Below are 13,555 nucleotides of genomic sequence, written 5' to 3'. Positions count from 1 at the left end.
CACACACACACACACACACACACACACACACACACACACACACACACCCCAAAAGAGAGAGAAAAGACAAATCATATACATATACAGTATGGAAATTCTTCCTGCAGAAAAGTGCTGATCCAGACCTGCCCAGAGGAAATGAGTTCTTTTTAAACACAAAGAATGCAATCAGGGATAATCAGCAAGTTAACAACACACTTGCAAACACCCTAGTCCCTAGAAAGGAAGAATGCCAGCTTTCAATGCAAGTTCTGAGAACAGAGCAGACCCTTTGGGCGAACAAGACGTCAGCGTCTTCAGGCAGAACTTTCTCCAAAGCGAAGAAGCTTTGGAACGGAGTCAGCTCCAGAAGGCACCTGCTTATAAGAAGTGCTTCAATAACCACATTCCCAAAGTGGCTTTGTGGGCTGGGGTGGCCTCAGGTCCTCTTCCCCATCCGCTTTTCCAATGGGCTCCGTGGGGAAAAAAAGAAGCCAATAAAAAGTGGCACGCATGTCTTGAATCTCCCTCTCCCGCAGCCCAGCCACAGGAGGGAAGATGTGATGCCCAGCCCAGCAGAGGAAAGAAGCAGTAGAGACCTGGGAAGGGCTCCCACAATAGCCCCTACATGACCTACAAAGGGGTCTCCAACAAGATCCTCAAAGTGTCCTACTCTCCAGCATCCACCACCTATGAAATAAACTTTGCTTTGATTAAAAAAAAAAAACATTTTTAATAGGAGTGGTTAAAATTCATATGAATTACAACCTGCTTTAGGGGTTGGGCTATTATGGGATGGCTTGAGGAACACCTACAGACACTATTTTTAGTTACAAATCCCAAGGCAGGGGCCTCACCAAAATGAAAAAATCCTGGAAGTCAGTGCTGGGACACTCACCTAGCCCCACCTACCTGACCTCTCTTGACCTGTTGGTTCTCAATCTTGGCTGCACAATAGAATCATCTGGGGAGCTTTAAAAATACACATTGGATCCCACCCCCTACAAAATTCTGATTGAATTAGCCCATAGGGTGGCCTGAGAGTTTTTAAACCACCCTGCAAGTGATCCTAATACGCGAAGCCAAGGTTGAGAACCACTGTTCTGCCCTATACCATCCCACCACCTTCCTGGAGAGACCAGAATGGGATGGCAAAACATTTCTAGAAGAATCCAGGGCTTGATTCAAAAAGGAGAAAATCAAACTTCTTTGCCTCCTCCTCATTCCAGCCTCTCAACATGCATACCCCTGTGGTCAGTTCTCACATTCTTTGTCACTTCAGTGCTTCCTCCTGCTCAAAGCCAGGCCTTCAATGAGTCCTGGAGCCCATGAATCTGGATTTTAGGTACTTGTCAAAGTAGAGTCTGGGCCACTTCTCTCGGATCTAATCCCATACAGTCAGAATTTGGTGAATAAGGTGAGGGCAATCTAAGTCCTCAGGCATGAGCCTTACCTTCCCTCTCCCTGGGAAGCTGTGGTTGAACTTGAGAGGCTTGTCAAGGCTATACTGAGTATTTCCAGCCCCCTTGGGGGTTTGGCTAGACAAGGCTCCTGTCAGTCTCTGTGCCTTCCTGACCATTCTCAGTACATGAAGAGGAGGAAGAGGACAGGAAAGAGGAACCTCATATGAAAAGTCCTGCTGCTAGAATGAGGAGGTGAGTAGTCCCATCCCCAGCTGCCTCCTCCACCCTCCAGGAACCTCCCCAAAGACTGTGGGGTGAGAAGCAAATGGAAGGGCTGGGATGATAGCGGGCCAAGAATGGACCTGCAATCCATCCACCCTCATTCTCCTTGGCATGGGCACTCTTTTTCCTGGGGACTAAGGAGGAAGTGATGAGGAGTGTCCCACCCATCCCAAGTGCCCAACTCTCAAGGGATCAGGAGGGACAGAGATAGCCACACTGCCCGTTTCTATCAGATTCTTGCTCTGTGCTAACCCTGCTGTCTGCAGTGGAAGCAGCTGATCTGGGGCACACATCCTTCAGCCTGCTCCATCTAGCCCTTTGAGTACAGCCAAACATCTGAGTAAGAAGCCCATGGTTGAGTAGCCAGGATTCTCTCCTTGCCAAGATCTGATGGGTTTTCCATTGAGAGCAATCGAAGGATTTCCAAAGGGACCCAATTATCCAACATGTAGCTAAAGATGCCCTTCAACGATAGTGGTGGTTTCTATCCATAGTCTTGGCCTCACCCAATGCAGTGGGTGGGTCTCTAGTAAGAGAGGACTAGGGAAGAAGGTCTTACCTTCTGAGCAGAGCTTGCCACCATAGCCCGTAGTGGAACAGTCACAGGTGGGGTGGCCATCCAGGAGAAAGCAGATCCCACCATTTTCACAGGGACGCTCACCACAGGGTCCCTCAGCATCCAACTGGACACCTTGGCTCCCCAGAAGCCGAGGCTCTGAGTTGCCATATTTGAGATCCAGGATTAATCCTCTGAAGCCGGGCATGGCCTGTACTCCATCAAGGGTCAGGGCAGAAGGTCGTATGTCCGCGGGGACTCCGCCAAGGAACAAGTCACTGACCACATCCATGTAGGGCCGCTGGGGCTGCAGCTCACCCGCCTGGCCCTCACCGTCAAGCACCAGCACCGTGCGCAGGCGGTCCCGGCTCACCATGAGGAAGTGCCAGCTGCTGTCATTCACCTGCTTGTTGGACAGCACAGCGGTCTCCGCACAGTCCATGCTGAAGCGGAGCTGTACGCGGCCATCTGCCAGGGAAAGGCAGAGGAAGTCACAGACGCCGCCATCGTCCAGGTAAAGGAGCAGCCCCGTGGAGACATTGGTCTTGAACTGGAAGCTCAGGTCACTGCGCGTGCTGGCATCCCAGCGGAGGTAACGGGCCCACTGGTTGGGGAGGCCCATGAACTCGAGGCCCAGGCAGAGCCCCAGCAGTGACCCCAGCAGGACACTCACCTTCAGGGTGAAGAAAACCGAGTGCGCAGTGAAGCTCATTGTGGCTGCCAGGACTGAGGCCAGAGGAGCAGACTGGCAAGGAACAGCCCTGAGGGGAACAATCCCCCTTGGCAGCGGGAAGGGAGAGAGGAAGAGGAGATGGGTGGGGGGGGGGGGACAGAGAGCACACAAAAGGAAGGAGGCACACGCACAAATATCCAGAGGGTGAGGAAGAAGGAAAGTGAACAAGACGGCCCCAGATGGGTGCACGAGCAAGAAATCCAATAAAGAAGCAGGGGGGGAAAGACTGAGCAGCAGAAGAGGAGGAAAGTCAAGTGGGAAAATGTGGGATTAGAGTGAGGAGCAAAGTGTGTTTCTCCAAGAAAAGATCTCAGCTATCCATGTGGATCCGGAGGCCTTGATTCAAGGAGAAGAAGGTCCACAGCAGGAGGAAGCCTTCAGCACTGCACTCCTCCCAAAGGACCCCCAAACGCCCCAGCCGGGGAGGCCGGGGAGAGGGCTGGGCTGGGGGTGCCGTGATGGAGGAGGCGTGAGCAGTGAGGTGAACCAGGTGAAAGGCAAAAACAGGCCAAGGACCAGTCCTGAAGTTTTACCTCCTAGCAGCGGGGGGCTGCAGGGAGCAGGGCAGCCCAAAGCTGAGTGCTCAGGCAGAGCAGGGCCCAGGGCAGAGCGGGAGCAGGTTCAGACTTCATGGTGCGGACCAGAGGCAGTCCTGCCCATAACCTGCCTCTCAGGACTCCAGAAAAAGATCTGCAGGGAGAAGGGGTGCGGGCAGAAAAGAAAGAAAGATTAGGGCGGTGTCAGGAAAATACTGCATCTCATTCACAAATATTGATGGAGCGCTGACTATGAGTCTGGCTATTCTAAGGATTCCCCCAGTGCCTGGTGCTTCAAACAGGAGAGAGGGCCCAGGTTCCTCCAGAGCCGTTGCAGGACCCTGAGCTCAGTGCCTAATGATGCACACAGTTTTTCCATATGCAAAAATAGTACAAAACTCCCAAAGCCGTATCAGCACATTTTTACAATATTCATATCACAGGGTCACATAGCTAAAATTTATTTTTAAGTTAAGTACTAACATTTTATACCCCTGAATACACACACATAATTTTAACTTATTTACCTATTAAGAGGCATGAAATGACATTGATTTCTTTTTAGATTTTTCTTTTTCAACTTGACAATCCAATGCTTGGGTGTAGGCGGCCTAAGACAGATTCCCACTTTTAAGTTTGTGAAAGAAATATTTATAAAAATCAGCAAAAATAAATTAGAAAGTGAGTAACGAACAAAACAACTCTCATCTCTTAATAAATGTTGGTGAAAAGTTCTTATAGGAAAAAATGTGTTTTGAGACTTAAAAAAGAAAGGCTGTATCTGAAACCTGGTTCTTTTATGTTGAGCTTTGAGCAAATTTCTTAACCTATCTGAGCTTCTATTCCCTCACTAATAAAGCAGAGGAAAATAACTTCTAAGTTTGGAGAGAGGACACCATGAGATCATGTATGGAAGATCTTGGCATGATAGCAGGTTATCAATAAACACCAGGTTCTTTACTTTCTTATTTTGGATACAAAGGGATAGGAAGAACTGTTGTTGATGTGAGTGTATGTACGTCTGTGGAGTAGGGGCAGTATATAAAACCACAAGTACTTTTTTAAAAAAACTACAAAAACTTCAGAATGAACAACAAATGAGGAATACAACAGACCTAGAGCACATTCCATATGTTTTATACTGATTGGAAGTGCACAAAAACCCAGTCAAGTGGGTGATCTAGATGTTGAAGGCAGACTCTGGCCCACCTAGCCAAGTGGAGACTTCTTTGTTCACATAAGAGCAATGAGTATAATTTCCAAGAGCTGTTCAAATTGCTGCTTATTAACTGGCACATTTGGTAATTCACCACAGTCTCTATCAGACCATTACTGTCCACGATTTTTATGATGATGCCATTAGCAAAGCTGGTTATTACCCCTGCTTTGAAGAGGAAAATGTTCCTTAACCAGGAACAAACATCTATGCCCACTGAACAAACAGATCAAACCAACAAGAGGTTGACTGAATCCAACATAAGGAAAGCCTTTATTCTATACATGATTTTGTCCAAGCAGTGCTTCCTGAAGTGTGGCATGTACTACCTCCGGAAGTACAAAAGATGCTTAACTAGAATACAGACACAGCAGCATGGAAGTGTAAATCATGTGGGCTTGTCAGAGCCAACCGTTAAAACTTCAGAAATTTTTGAACTGGTTAAGGTCACTTTAGTAGCATGGAACCAACTATGCTAGGCATATTTACACCACGTAAATAGTCAAAGACCACAAATCTGAGTCTTTGAGAAAGTGAGATTTAAAGAACGCCCTGAAAGACAGTGAGGGAATTAGCCATGGGAAGAATGTGCCAGAAGTAATAGTAACAAAGGCCTTGCGACTAGAGCAAACTGGTATGTGTGAAGAACAACGAGTAGGCCGATGCTCTTAGGGTGGAGTGAATAGAAGACATGAAGCCAGAGGTGGATTATCAGGAGGCTAGGTGATAAGACATGACCCACTCTCGATGAATGTGACCATTGTGTGAGGTGAAGTATGCCAACCAAGGCAAAAGGCAACATCCCAGGGAGAGAGGAAACCCTGGTTCTGAAAAGAGGACTCCTTCTGGTTTCAACAACTGCCACGTTCACATATTTCCTTAAATCAACTTGTTGAAAGGGGCCCCTTTCAGGAAATGTGCTCAGAAGACAGCTGCTCCTCTGTCCCCTCCCCATATCATGCATTTGATTTAGGTTAGTGGGAGGGGCAAGAAAAGGGGGAGCAAGGCAGGTGTGAGCAGAAAGAATAAGCCTCTTACGGGAGGTATTCCAATCCTGGAATTATTGATGAGCCAAGAATATAAAAATCATGTGGCCATAAAGGAGCTCAGTGTGTGTAAGCCCAAGAGGCTTGGGAAAATTTTCTCAGTGACACCACCCTGGTTGCTTCACCTCTTGGGGAGGTGGGGGAAACTTCCCTCTCCTCTCCCTGTCCTGCCAGTTTAAACCAGGGAGTACACTGGCTGACAGGGAAGGCCTAGGCTCAGATGGCCAAAGCCAATGCAGGACCTGTGGGAGGAAAGGACATGTTGAAGGAGGTTTCAGTGTTATGGATGAGCAAGGACATGGGAAACCCTTGAAATAGACAGTCCCAGAAACTTCCACACTGATCTATACTATCTATTAAGTCACCTCTGAACCTCTGTAAGTCACGTATTTGTCTGTATAAATTAAATGACTTGCTCAATTCAATCTGTTTATTGAGCTCTGATTCATTCCAGACACTGCTCTATCAAAGCAGAATAAAAAAAAACATTCTTGTTCTTAAAGCAATCAAAACCTAGAGGGTTCAAGTGTGCTTCAGAGATACAAAGCACAGCAACGAAGAGCTCAGGCTCTGAAAACTTGATGGAGAACTCCCTGTGGACAGGGTCTGCTTCACCATGCTGCCTGCCACAGGGCCTTGGCATGGAGCAGGAGCTCAAGAAACATATGTAGAGAGAACGGAAAGTAAAAACAGAAGCTGAAGAGCATCCCCATGCATCATCTGACTTCTATTCTATGCAGTGGCCTCCATACTACCTCACTTTACACAGTGACAGCAGTCCTGACCTCCCACACTTCTCTGGATGCCAACCTCAGATGATCCCAAGAGGCAAAGTAGCATATGCCTAGTTATCTGAAGAAACCCATGAATTAAGAACTAAGCATTCCAGAACACTCCCCTATAAGGAAGATCAAGGGAATTTTCCCAGCCTGCTTTGGGGTGGCAACTCCATCCGGCCTGTTGAGTCTTTCACGTCAGATTCATAGTCCTTCCCTCCAGCCCAGACCAGCATTGGAGATACCCATGTTCCCCTCCCTGCATCAAAGGGGATCAAAAAGGCTATCTGAGGAAAACCAAGTTTTCTTTCCCACAGGTGCCAGGAAAAATCTGATTTCAGGACTGGTAACATCAGAATTGGGTTCATCTAGACTTGACACCCTATAATCTGCCCACATTCTCTCCTAAAGACTTTCCATTGCTTTCTTGGATTGTGGACATTCCCATGGCCTCTGGGAAATTGCCAATATGGCCAAAAGCTAAGATGACCTTACATTAAGTAGCACAGGCCTCAAGCCAGTTGCCCCAGGTGTTTATTTTTCAGCCTTCTCTAGCCTTCTAGCAGGGATACACAAGGCTCAAGAAGTGGGAAAATGGGAGCAGAGAGCCCTCTCCACCCAGTTAGCCTACTTCCACTCTCTCTTGAGCCATAGGATGGCCCAGGCAGCTGTCGGTACGAGTGGTTTGCCCTAGAGCCTGCACAGAGGGTCTGGGCTGGCGTAGAAGCACAAACGCTTTTCTGTTATGTGGGAATCTAGCAGGAGAGGGAAAGTGAGTGACATTATCTAATTGCCAGCTAATTTACATAATTATCAAATGGCACACTTTTTACGTGGGGTTAACATCTTTGCAAATGTCTCACAATCCAACTGCTTGGGTTGGGGGCGGGGTGTGGCTCTCACAACTGCGACTTGTGGGCTATTTGCATGAGGCCTGGCTTGGAAGAGCTGGCTGCCATTTGCCCTTCCACCCCTTCCCTCCATTTCCTCCACTTCTTGAGACAGACGCAGGAGAAAATGGGGCCTGTGTCTAGAGCCAGGATGGGTATGTGAAGGCATGATGGTGACTGTCCTCGTGCCCAGCCCTTGCTGGCATGCCACAGTCCTCAGACTTGCTTGCCATATTTCCACTAGAAATGCTCATTGATTTCCCTCTTATTCCCTTCACCAGAACCAGAAAATCCATACAATAGCTCTCTGTTGGTTTTACTCACCCCACTTTCACCACATCCCCACTCCACTCTGAAGCTAAGATGACTTTCACTACCAATCTCAGTCCTGGTCATTCAGGTGTGGTTTATCTCAATCCCAGATCCTAATTAGAACATTCCAATCTCGTGCCACAGCCATTAGTTTAGGGACCAACTTGTCCACCAAATAGAGTCAAATCAGAGTTAACCCTGGGCCTTTTTCTGGAATTATTGACAGAAAGGTCCTCTCTTCTCACCATGCTGTCAAACTGTTAAAATGAAGCCCAGAGTTGATGATAGATACCAAGATGATCTTGTCTAAGTATAAAGACAACAGGGAAAAAAACAGAGCCAAGAGGTGGCTAAAGACAGATTTCTAGTGAGGTTTTAGCACCTAAATGCAGACAGGCCTGAAGCCGAGTGTCCAATAGATCCTGGGACTTCCACAGTATGAACCACAACTTTTTTTTTCATTTAAGCAAGTTTTAATTAGGCTACTAGACCTCCAAAAACACTGTAATTGACACATTGACAGAAGATTTCATTTCATATGGCCACCCATACCTCTCAGGACTCCCTGTGACCTGAGACACGTGTCAGATGGCTCACCCCACCACCACCAGTGCTCTACACCCCCACTCATCCATGTTCCTGGGCAAGAGCATAGGATGTGGGCATGCTCTATCCCTAGGTGCTTTGGAGGGGAAGGCAGGTTTGGTCTTATACAATAGCCTCAGAGATTCACTAAGTTGACTAAACTATGCCCCTCCTGACACTATATGATTAGGGCAGCTTCACATGCTGTCCTCCCTACCTTAATGCAACAGTGAAGACTCTACAGCAGGTAGTGAAGAAGGTAAAGGCAAGAATTCTCTCCAAGATGTGAAAGTAGTTCAGGGTAATGATGCACAGCAACGGCTTTGACATCAGACAGGGCTGCATTTAAACCCAGACCTATTATTATTTCTATTCAGCCTGTGGCATCTCTCTGAGCCTCCGTTTGTTCATCCAAAAAAATGGGAATTATAATACCTATCTCATAGGGTACTTTTCAATTTTATTAAATTTTAAAAAGGATAGAGGTACAACTACTTCCAGAAAATTATATGGCAGTAGCTACTAGGGCTGAATGTTTTTACCCCATGACTCCATAATTCCCTTTCTAGGTATATACCAACAGAGATGCTTACATATGTCCAACCAAAGACATGCATGAGATGTTTATAACAACGCTATTCACAATAGCCAAAACCTAGAAAATAGCCAAATGTCCATCTGTGGTAGAATGGACAAATAAATCGTAGTCTATTCACGCAAAATGCTGTAGAGCAGTGAGAATGACAGGTCTTCATCTCCAGAGAGCATATGGAAGAATCTCACGGAAGGGCACACACTGAGTATGTCCCATTCATATGAGGTACAAAAAGAGGCAAAATTACTCTATGATATTAAATGTCAGAATAGCAGTTACCCTTGGGGGAGTTGCTGACTAGAAGAAGGCAAAGGAGTAAAGGAGTTCTATTTATGTACCTGGGTGATGTTACACATTGGGCTCAGTTTGTGAAAATGCATTGGTTGAGCACAATGTATATAATCTTCTACACATATGTTATACTTCAAGTCAAAGGCAATCCCTTATCTGGGAAAATATGGACAAACATCCACAGGGTCTTTCAACAGGGAGCTCACTGTCCTCTCTTCCTGGCCCATGCTGAAACTCACTCAGCTCCCTCTGTTCACAATGTATTCATGTCCAAGCATACCACCACCTCCCACTCCTATTTTCTCTTCCTCCCTTGAAATCTGCTGAGCTGAGTCTAGTCTTAAAGGTGTCTTGGCCACCAAGCTTACCCTACCCTCTGTGAGCTGTCTTTATGCCTTCCTGAAAGGTAAGGGAGATTAGGGAGGCCTCTAAGGACCTCAACTCCAGTCAGTCAAATGGGCATACAGAGAAGGGTGTTTGAGCTTTATTGTGCTGAAAAGAGACCAGAGGTGGGGAGAGAATTTTGTAAAGCCTTTAATTATAATAGTTTTTTAAAAAACTCAATTTTCCATAGAAACTAAGTAGTCTTGCCAGACTAACTTGAATTCCTTTTCTGTCAAGAATAGTAATCTCCTATAGTAGAGGCACATAGGAGTTATAATACATATGGACTTCAGGCATTGTTTTGGAAAAGTTTCTCATGATCTGAGGAATGTAAGGTGTATAGAACCAAGAAAATGTGTCACTGGTTGAACAACAACATTCAAAGAGGGTGAGCCTTCTGGGAAGCAGCATCTAGTGTGAGGACAGGCCTTGCCCCATTCCTCACATTCATCAAGAGCTTGGATGAAACTCGTCATGTTTGTGGGTAACCCAACACTGACAGTCTGTGAGCATCCCAGATGATGCTGTGGGATCCCAAGAGGTTATATAGGCTTAAACAGCCTGTTTTTAGTAAGACAAACTTTGATGGAGGTAAATGGAAAGCTATATGGCTTGATCCCCCCAAAATAAACAGCCCATAAAGATGGAAGGTATAGTTTGTAACTACATAGTAGACTAGGATGGAGGGATCAAAGAGACAAGATGACACAAGTGAGAGACTGCATGTGTTTTGTGACAGATAGTTTACATGCAATTTTTGACTAGTTAAAATATAACTTAGAGTAAAAAGACAATGATCATTTGTGTCAATTTTATTATTAGATTTTTATTCTGAGCCCCACTATCTGAGAGAGGTGTAAGTAAGCTGGTAGGTAGTAAACTGAAAGGAAGTCTTTCTGTTAACTTTCTTTAACCATAGAGCACCCATGCTATACAGAGAAAGATTAAAAAAAGTAGCTCAAACTCTTCAAGGCACTTAAGTGCTAGTAGAAAGGAAAGACATGAGCCTAAATAATATAAGGAGGTAGATCAAAGGTGAGAAGAAGGCTCTATCGAGTATGGGCTCGATACAGCAGTGGTCCATCTCTAGGGTGCAAATAGAACACAGTGTTAGGATAAATAACCCCATTCACAGAGGTCAAAGGCCTGGGCTCTGGAGCCAGACTTCCTGGGTTCAAATCCCAGACTTACTACTTACTGCTTGTGTAGCTCTGAGCAAGTCTGTGTGCCTCAGCTGCCTCATCTATAAAATGTTGAATAACAAGCTGCCATAGTAAGGCATCTACTACAAGATAAAGCCCTTAGAACCATTGTAAGCATAGGTACCAAGTAAATGTTCACCATCACTGCTGCTGCTGTTACTGTTGCCCTTGATATTCATACTTCATCCTGGCAGCATGGGTGATGTTGGCACCTCTCACCTGGCCTGCTCAGGGACAGTAAGATGGGAAGATGGACATCTTTTAAAATTCATCCCAATTACAGAGACAATGTTAAGAGTCATACCTGAGTCTCTTTACATGAGAAACCTTTGGAGGTACCAGGGTATTGGGGCTTACAGAGACAACTCGGCAGTAGCATGAGCAGTACCTTCAGGGGCCTGAAGTGTTATTAAATTGGAAGAGAGATATCATGGGTTCTCTACAGCCCTTAAAAATAATAAATCTGAGGAAGAGTATTTGAGTCCTTATCTTACACACAGACCATCTCAAGATGAAGTGGGCGTTCCTGTCATTCCTGTCATTGGAGACATTCCAGAAGAGGCCGGACAGCCTTTGGAATTGTATGTCCAGTAGTAAATAGGTCTATGCATGTAGTGCAACAGAGTCCAGAGGAACATGAGGTGACTGGCCTAGTGAAGTCAGTGAAGACTTCTCAGAGAAGTGGAACTTACATGGAAACTTGAAGGATGAGTAGAGCACAGGCAACTGGGAAGGAGAAGTCTGGTGCAGGGGAAAAACCACTTGGCAGGGGAGAGTGGGGGTCAGAACAAGCCTCTGTCTTTATACTAACTTTTGGCCAAGTGACCTATGGAAAACTATTATCTCTTGTAAACTGGAGAGAACAGTGAATACACTTCCAGGATGTTGTGAATATCAAAGGAGGTAAAGGACTACATGCTGTAAGATAATAATCATGCCTTCTTACCACATCTTGACAAGCCTCTAAGTTTCATATCAAACATAATCCATGGATTTAGTTTCTCCCCTGTCTACCACTTCTACTCCATCCCCAAGGGAGCCCTGAGTTGTCTAGTGGGCAAAACACAACAAACACTTGCCCACAGACTGCAGGACTCAGGCCTTGCAAGGTGCCAACAGTTTCCCCAGCACCCCAGGTTCAGCCAGGAACCCAATAAGCCGTGGTCATTCATGATTCAGACCCCTTCCTTCTCCCGTCCTCTTCTCTCCCAGCCCAGAGCTCCAAGCCACGGGTTGGGAAACCATCTGGCTGCAGGGGGAGTTAATAATTTATAATGGAGATAATCACCCTTCAAGATCCTCGCCTCTTGGGACCATTAAAAAGGATTCAATTGAGAGTCAGTGAGTTCTTTACATGAGGGGACAGGGAGAAAGAGGGAGGGGAGGGGTGAAGGTGGGGAGGTAGGGAGGAGGAGAAAGGGAGGGGGGAAATCAACTAGATATTTAGCCGATCTGTCCCCCTAAAGGAGGTAGGGGAAGAGGGAAATTATTCAGTCCAAGAAGACAATCTTATCCAGCTTCGCAGCACCAGCCCAGCAAGGGTGCAATTTACAGGTCTTTTCTCCTAGCCAACTCTCTCTATACAAAGGAGAAAAAATCAAACACATGCAAGAGATGGGGAGAGAGACGCAGACAAGAGAAAATAAGCCTGCCCAGCAATCATGTCTGGGGCTGCTGGGATGACTCTCTCTGTTCTCTTTCCAGGGCACAGTAAGTCCCCCACTGTGCTAATTATTCCCATTACTTGACAAATTCTCCATTAACAAAGCAAGTAGTGCCAGAGCTGGCAGGGGGATGTGCAGAGGCTCCGGACAGACTAGAGCTGTTCACACCCAAACCAGACAGCCCCCAGCTTCACCATGGGGCGAACATGGGGCACAGATGCATCTGTGGGGTTCACCTCGGAGGTGTGAGGTGCAGAGCATGCTTCTTTCAGTGTAATGCAATGGTTGACAGTGGGGAATGGGGAACACGAGTACAGGAAGCAGGACCAGGGCTATGCCAGAGAACACCATCTCCAGGAAGGCATGTTCAGGACCAAGGCCAGTGGCCATTTGGTCCACTCATGATTTTGGAAAGCCATTGGAAAGGCTGTTTTACAGTTGTGGCAATACACGTATCTAACAGCAGTGGTACTCATATCACACATTGTGCAAGGCATACTCCAAGTATGTTATACCTGACCTCCTACAGAAACCATAAGAAGTGTACCTATTATTATCCCTGTTTAATAGATGAGTAAACTGAGATCCTCAAGAGATTAAATAATTTTCCCAAAGTCATGCCATTCATAAAGGGCAGAATTAGGTCTAAGAGTCCCTGCTACAGCCCCACCTAATCTACCATATCCCCTTCTCTACCTCTCATGCTCTCCAGGGTTCCCTGACTCTTTAGCAGAGAATTCCAGGCTTGGCCCAGTGACACAAGATCTCACAGGGAAGAGCTTTGGCTACACTGGCCAATTAAGCTATCCCAGTGTTTGTCTGTCTCCTGGACTATGTACTAACTAGCCTCCTAACCAGTGTCCCTGCTTTGTCCTTGCCCCTTATGGGATATCTTCTGCACAGCAGCCAGAATGACCTTTAAAGTAGAAGTCATCACTCCCTCATTCTAAACTCTCTGATGATTTCTCTACATACTTAAAAAGAAATCCAAAGTCCTCCCTATCAATACAGTCAACGATATTGTAATTGTATGGTGACAGATGGTAACTACACTTGTGGTGAGCACAGCAAAATGTTTAAACATGTCAAATCACTACCCTGTACA

The 13,555-nt window shown here is 46.2% G+C and overlaps 1 protein-coding gene across 36 annotated transcripts in view; it reads right to left on the bottom strand.

Moving 5' to 3' along the window:
• NRXN3 (neurexin 3) overlaps window positions 1-13,555 on the bottom strand; it is a 1,583,151-nt gene that overhangs the window by 1,512,677 nt on the left and 56,919 nt on the right. For all 36 annotated transcript variants that reach the window (XR_005791087.1, XR_005791088.1, XR_005791089.1 and 33 more), the window contains exon 2: window positions 2,224-3,643. Coding sequence is in view for 33 of the 36 variants with exons in the window: in XM_040477865.1 (XP_040333799.1) it covers window positions 2,224-2,932 (709 nt within the window). In the remaining 3 variants the exon portion in view is untranslated. The remainder of the gene's footprint in view (window positions 1-2,223; window positions 3,644-13,555) is intronic.

This window comes from Herpailurus yagouaroundi, unplaced genomic scaffold, assembly GCF_014898765.1.
Source record: "Herpailurus yagouaroundi ecotype Mexico unplaced genomic scaffold, PumYag 141, whole genome shotgun sequence".
NCBI lineage: Eukaryota > Metazoa > Chordata > Mammalia > Carnivora > Felidae > Herpailurus > Herpailurus yagouaroundi.
This window is presented reverse-complemented; position numbering and strand designations above follow the sequence as displayed.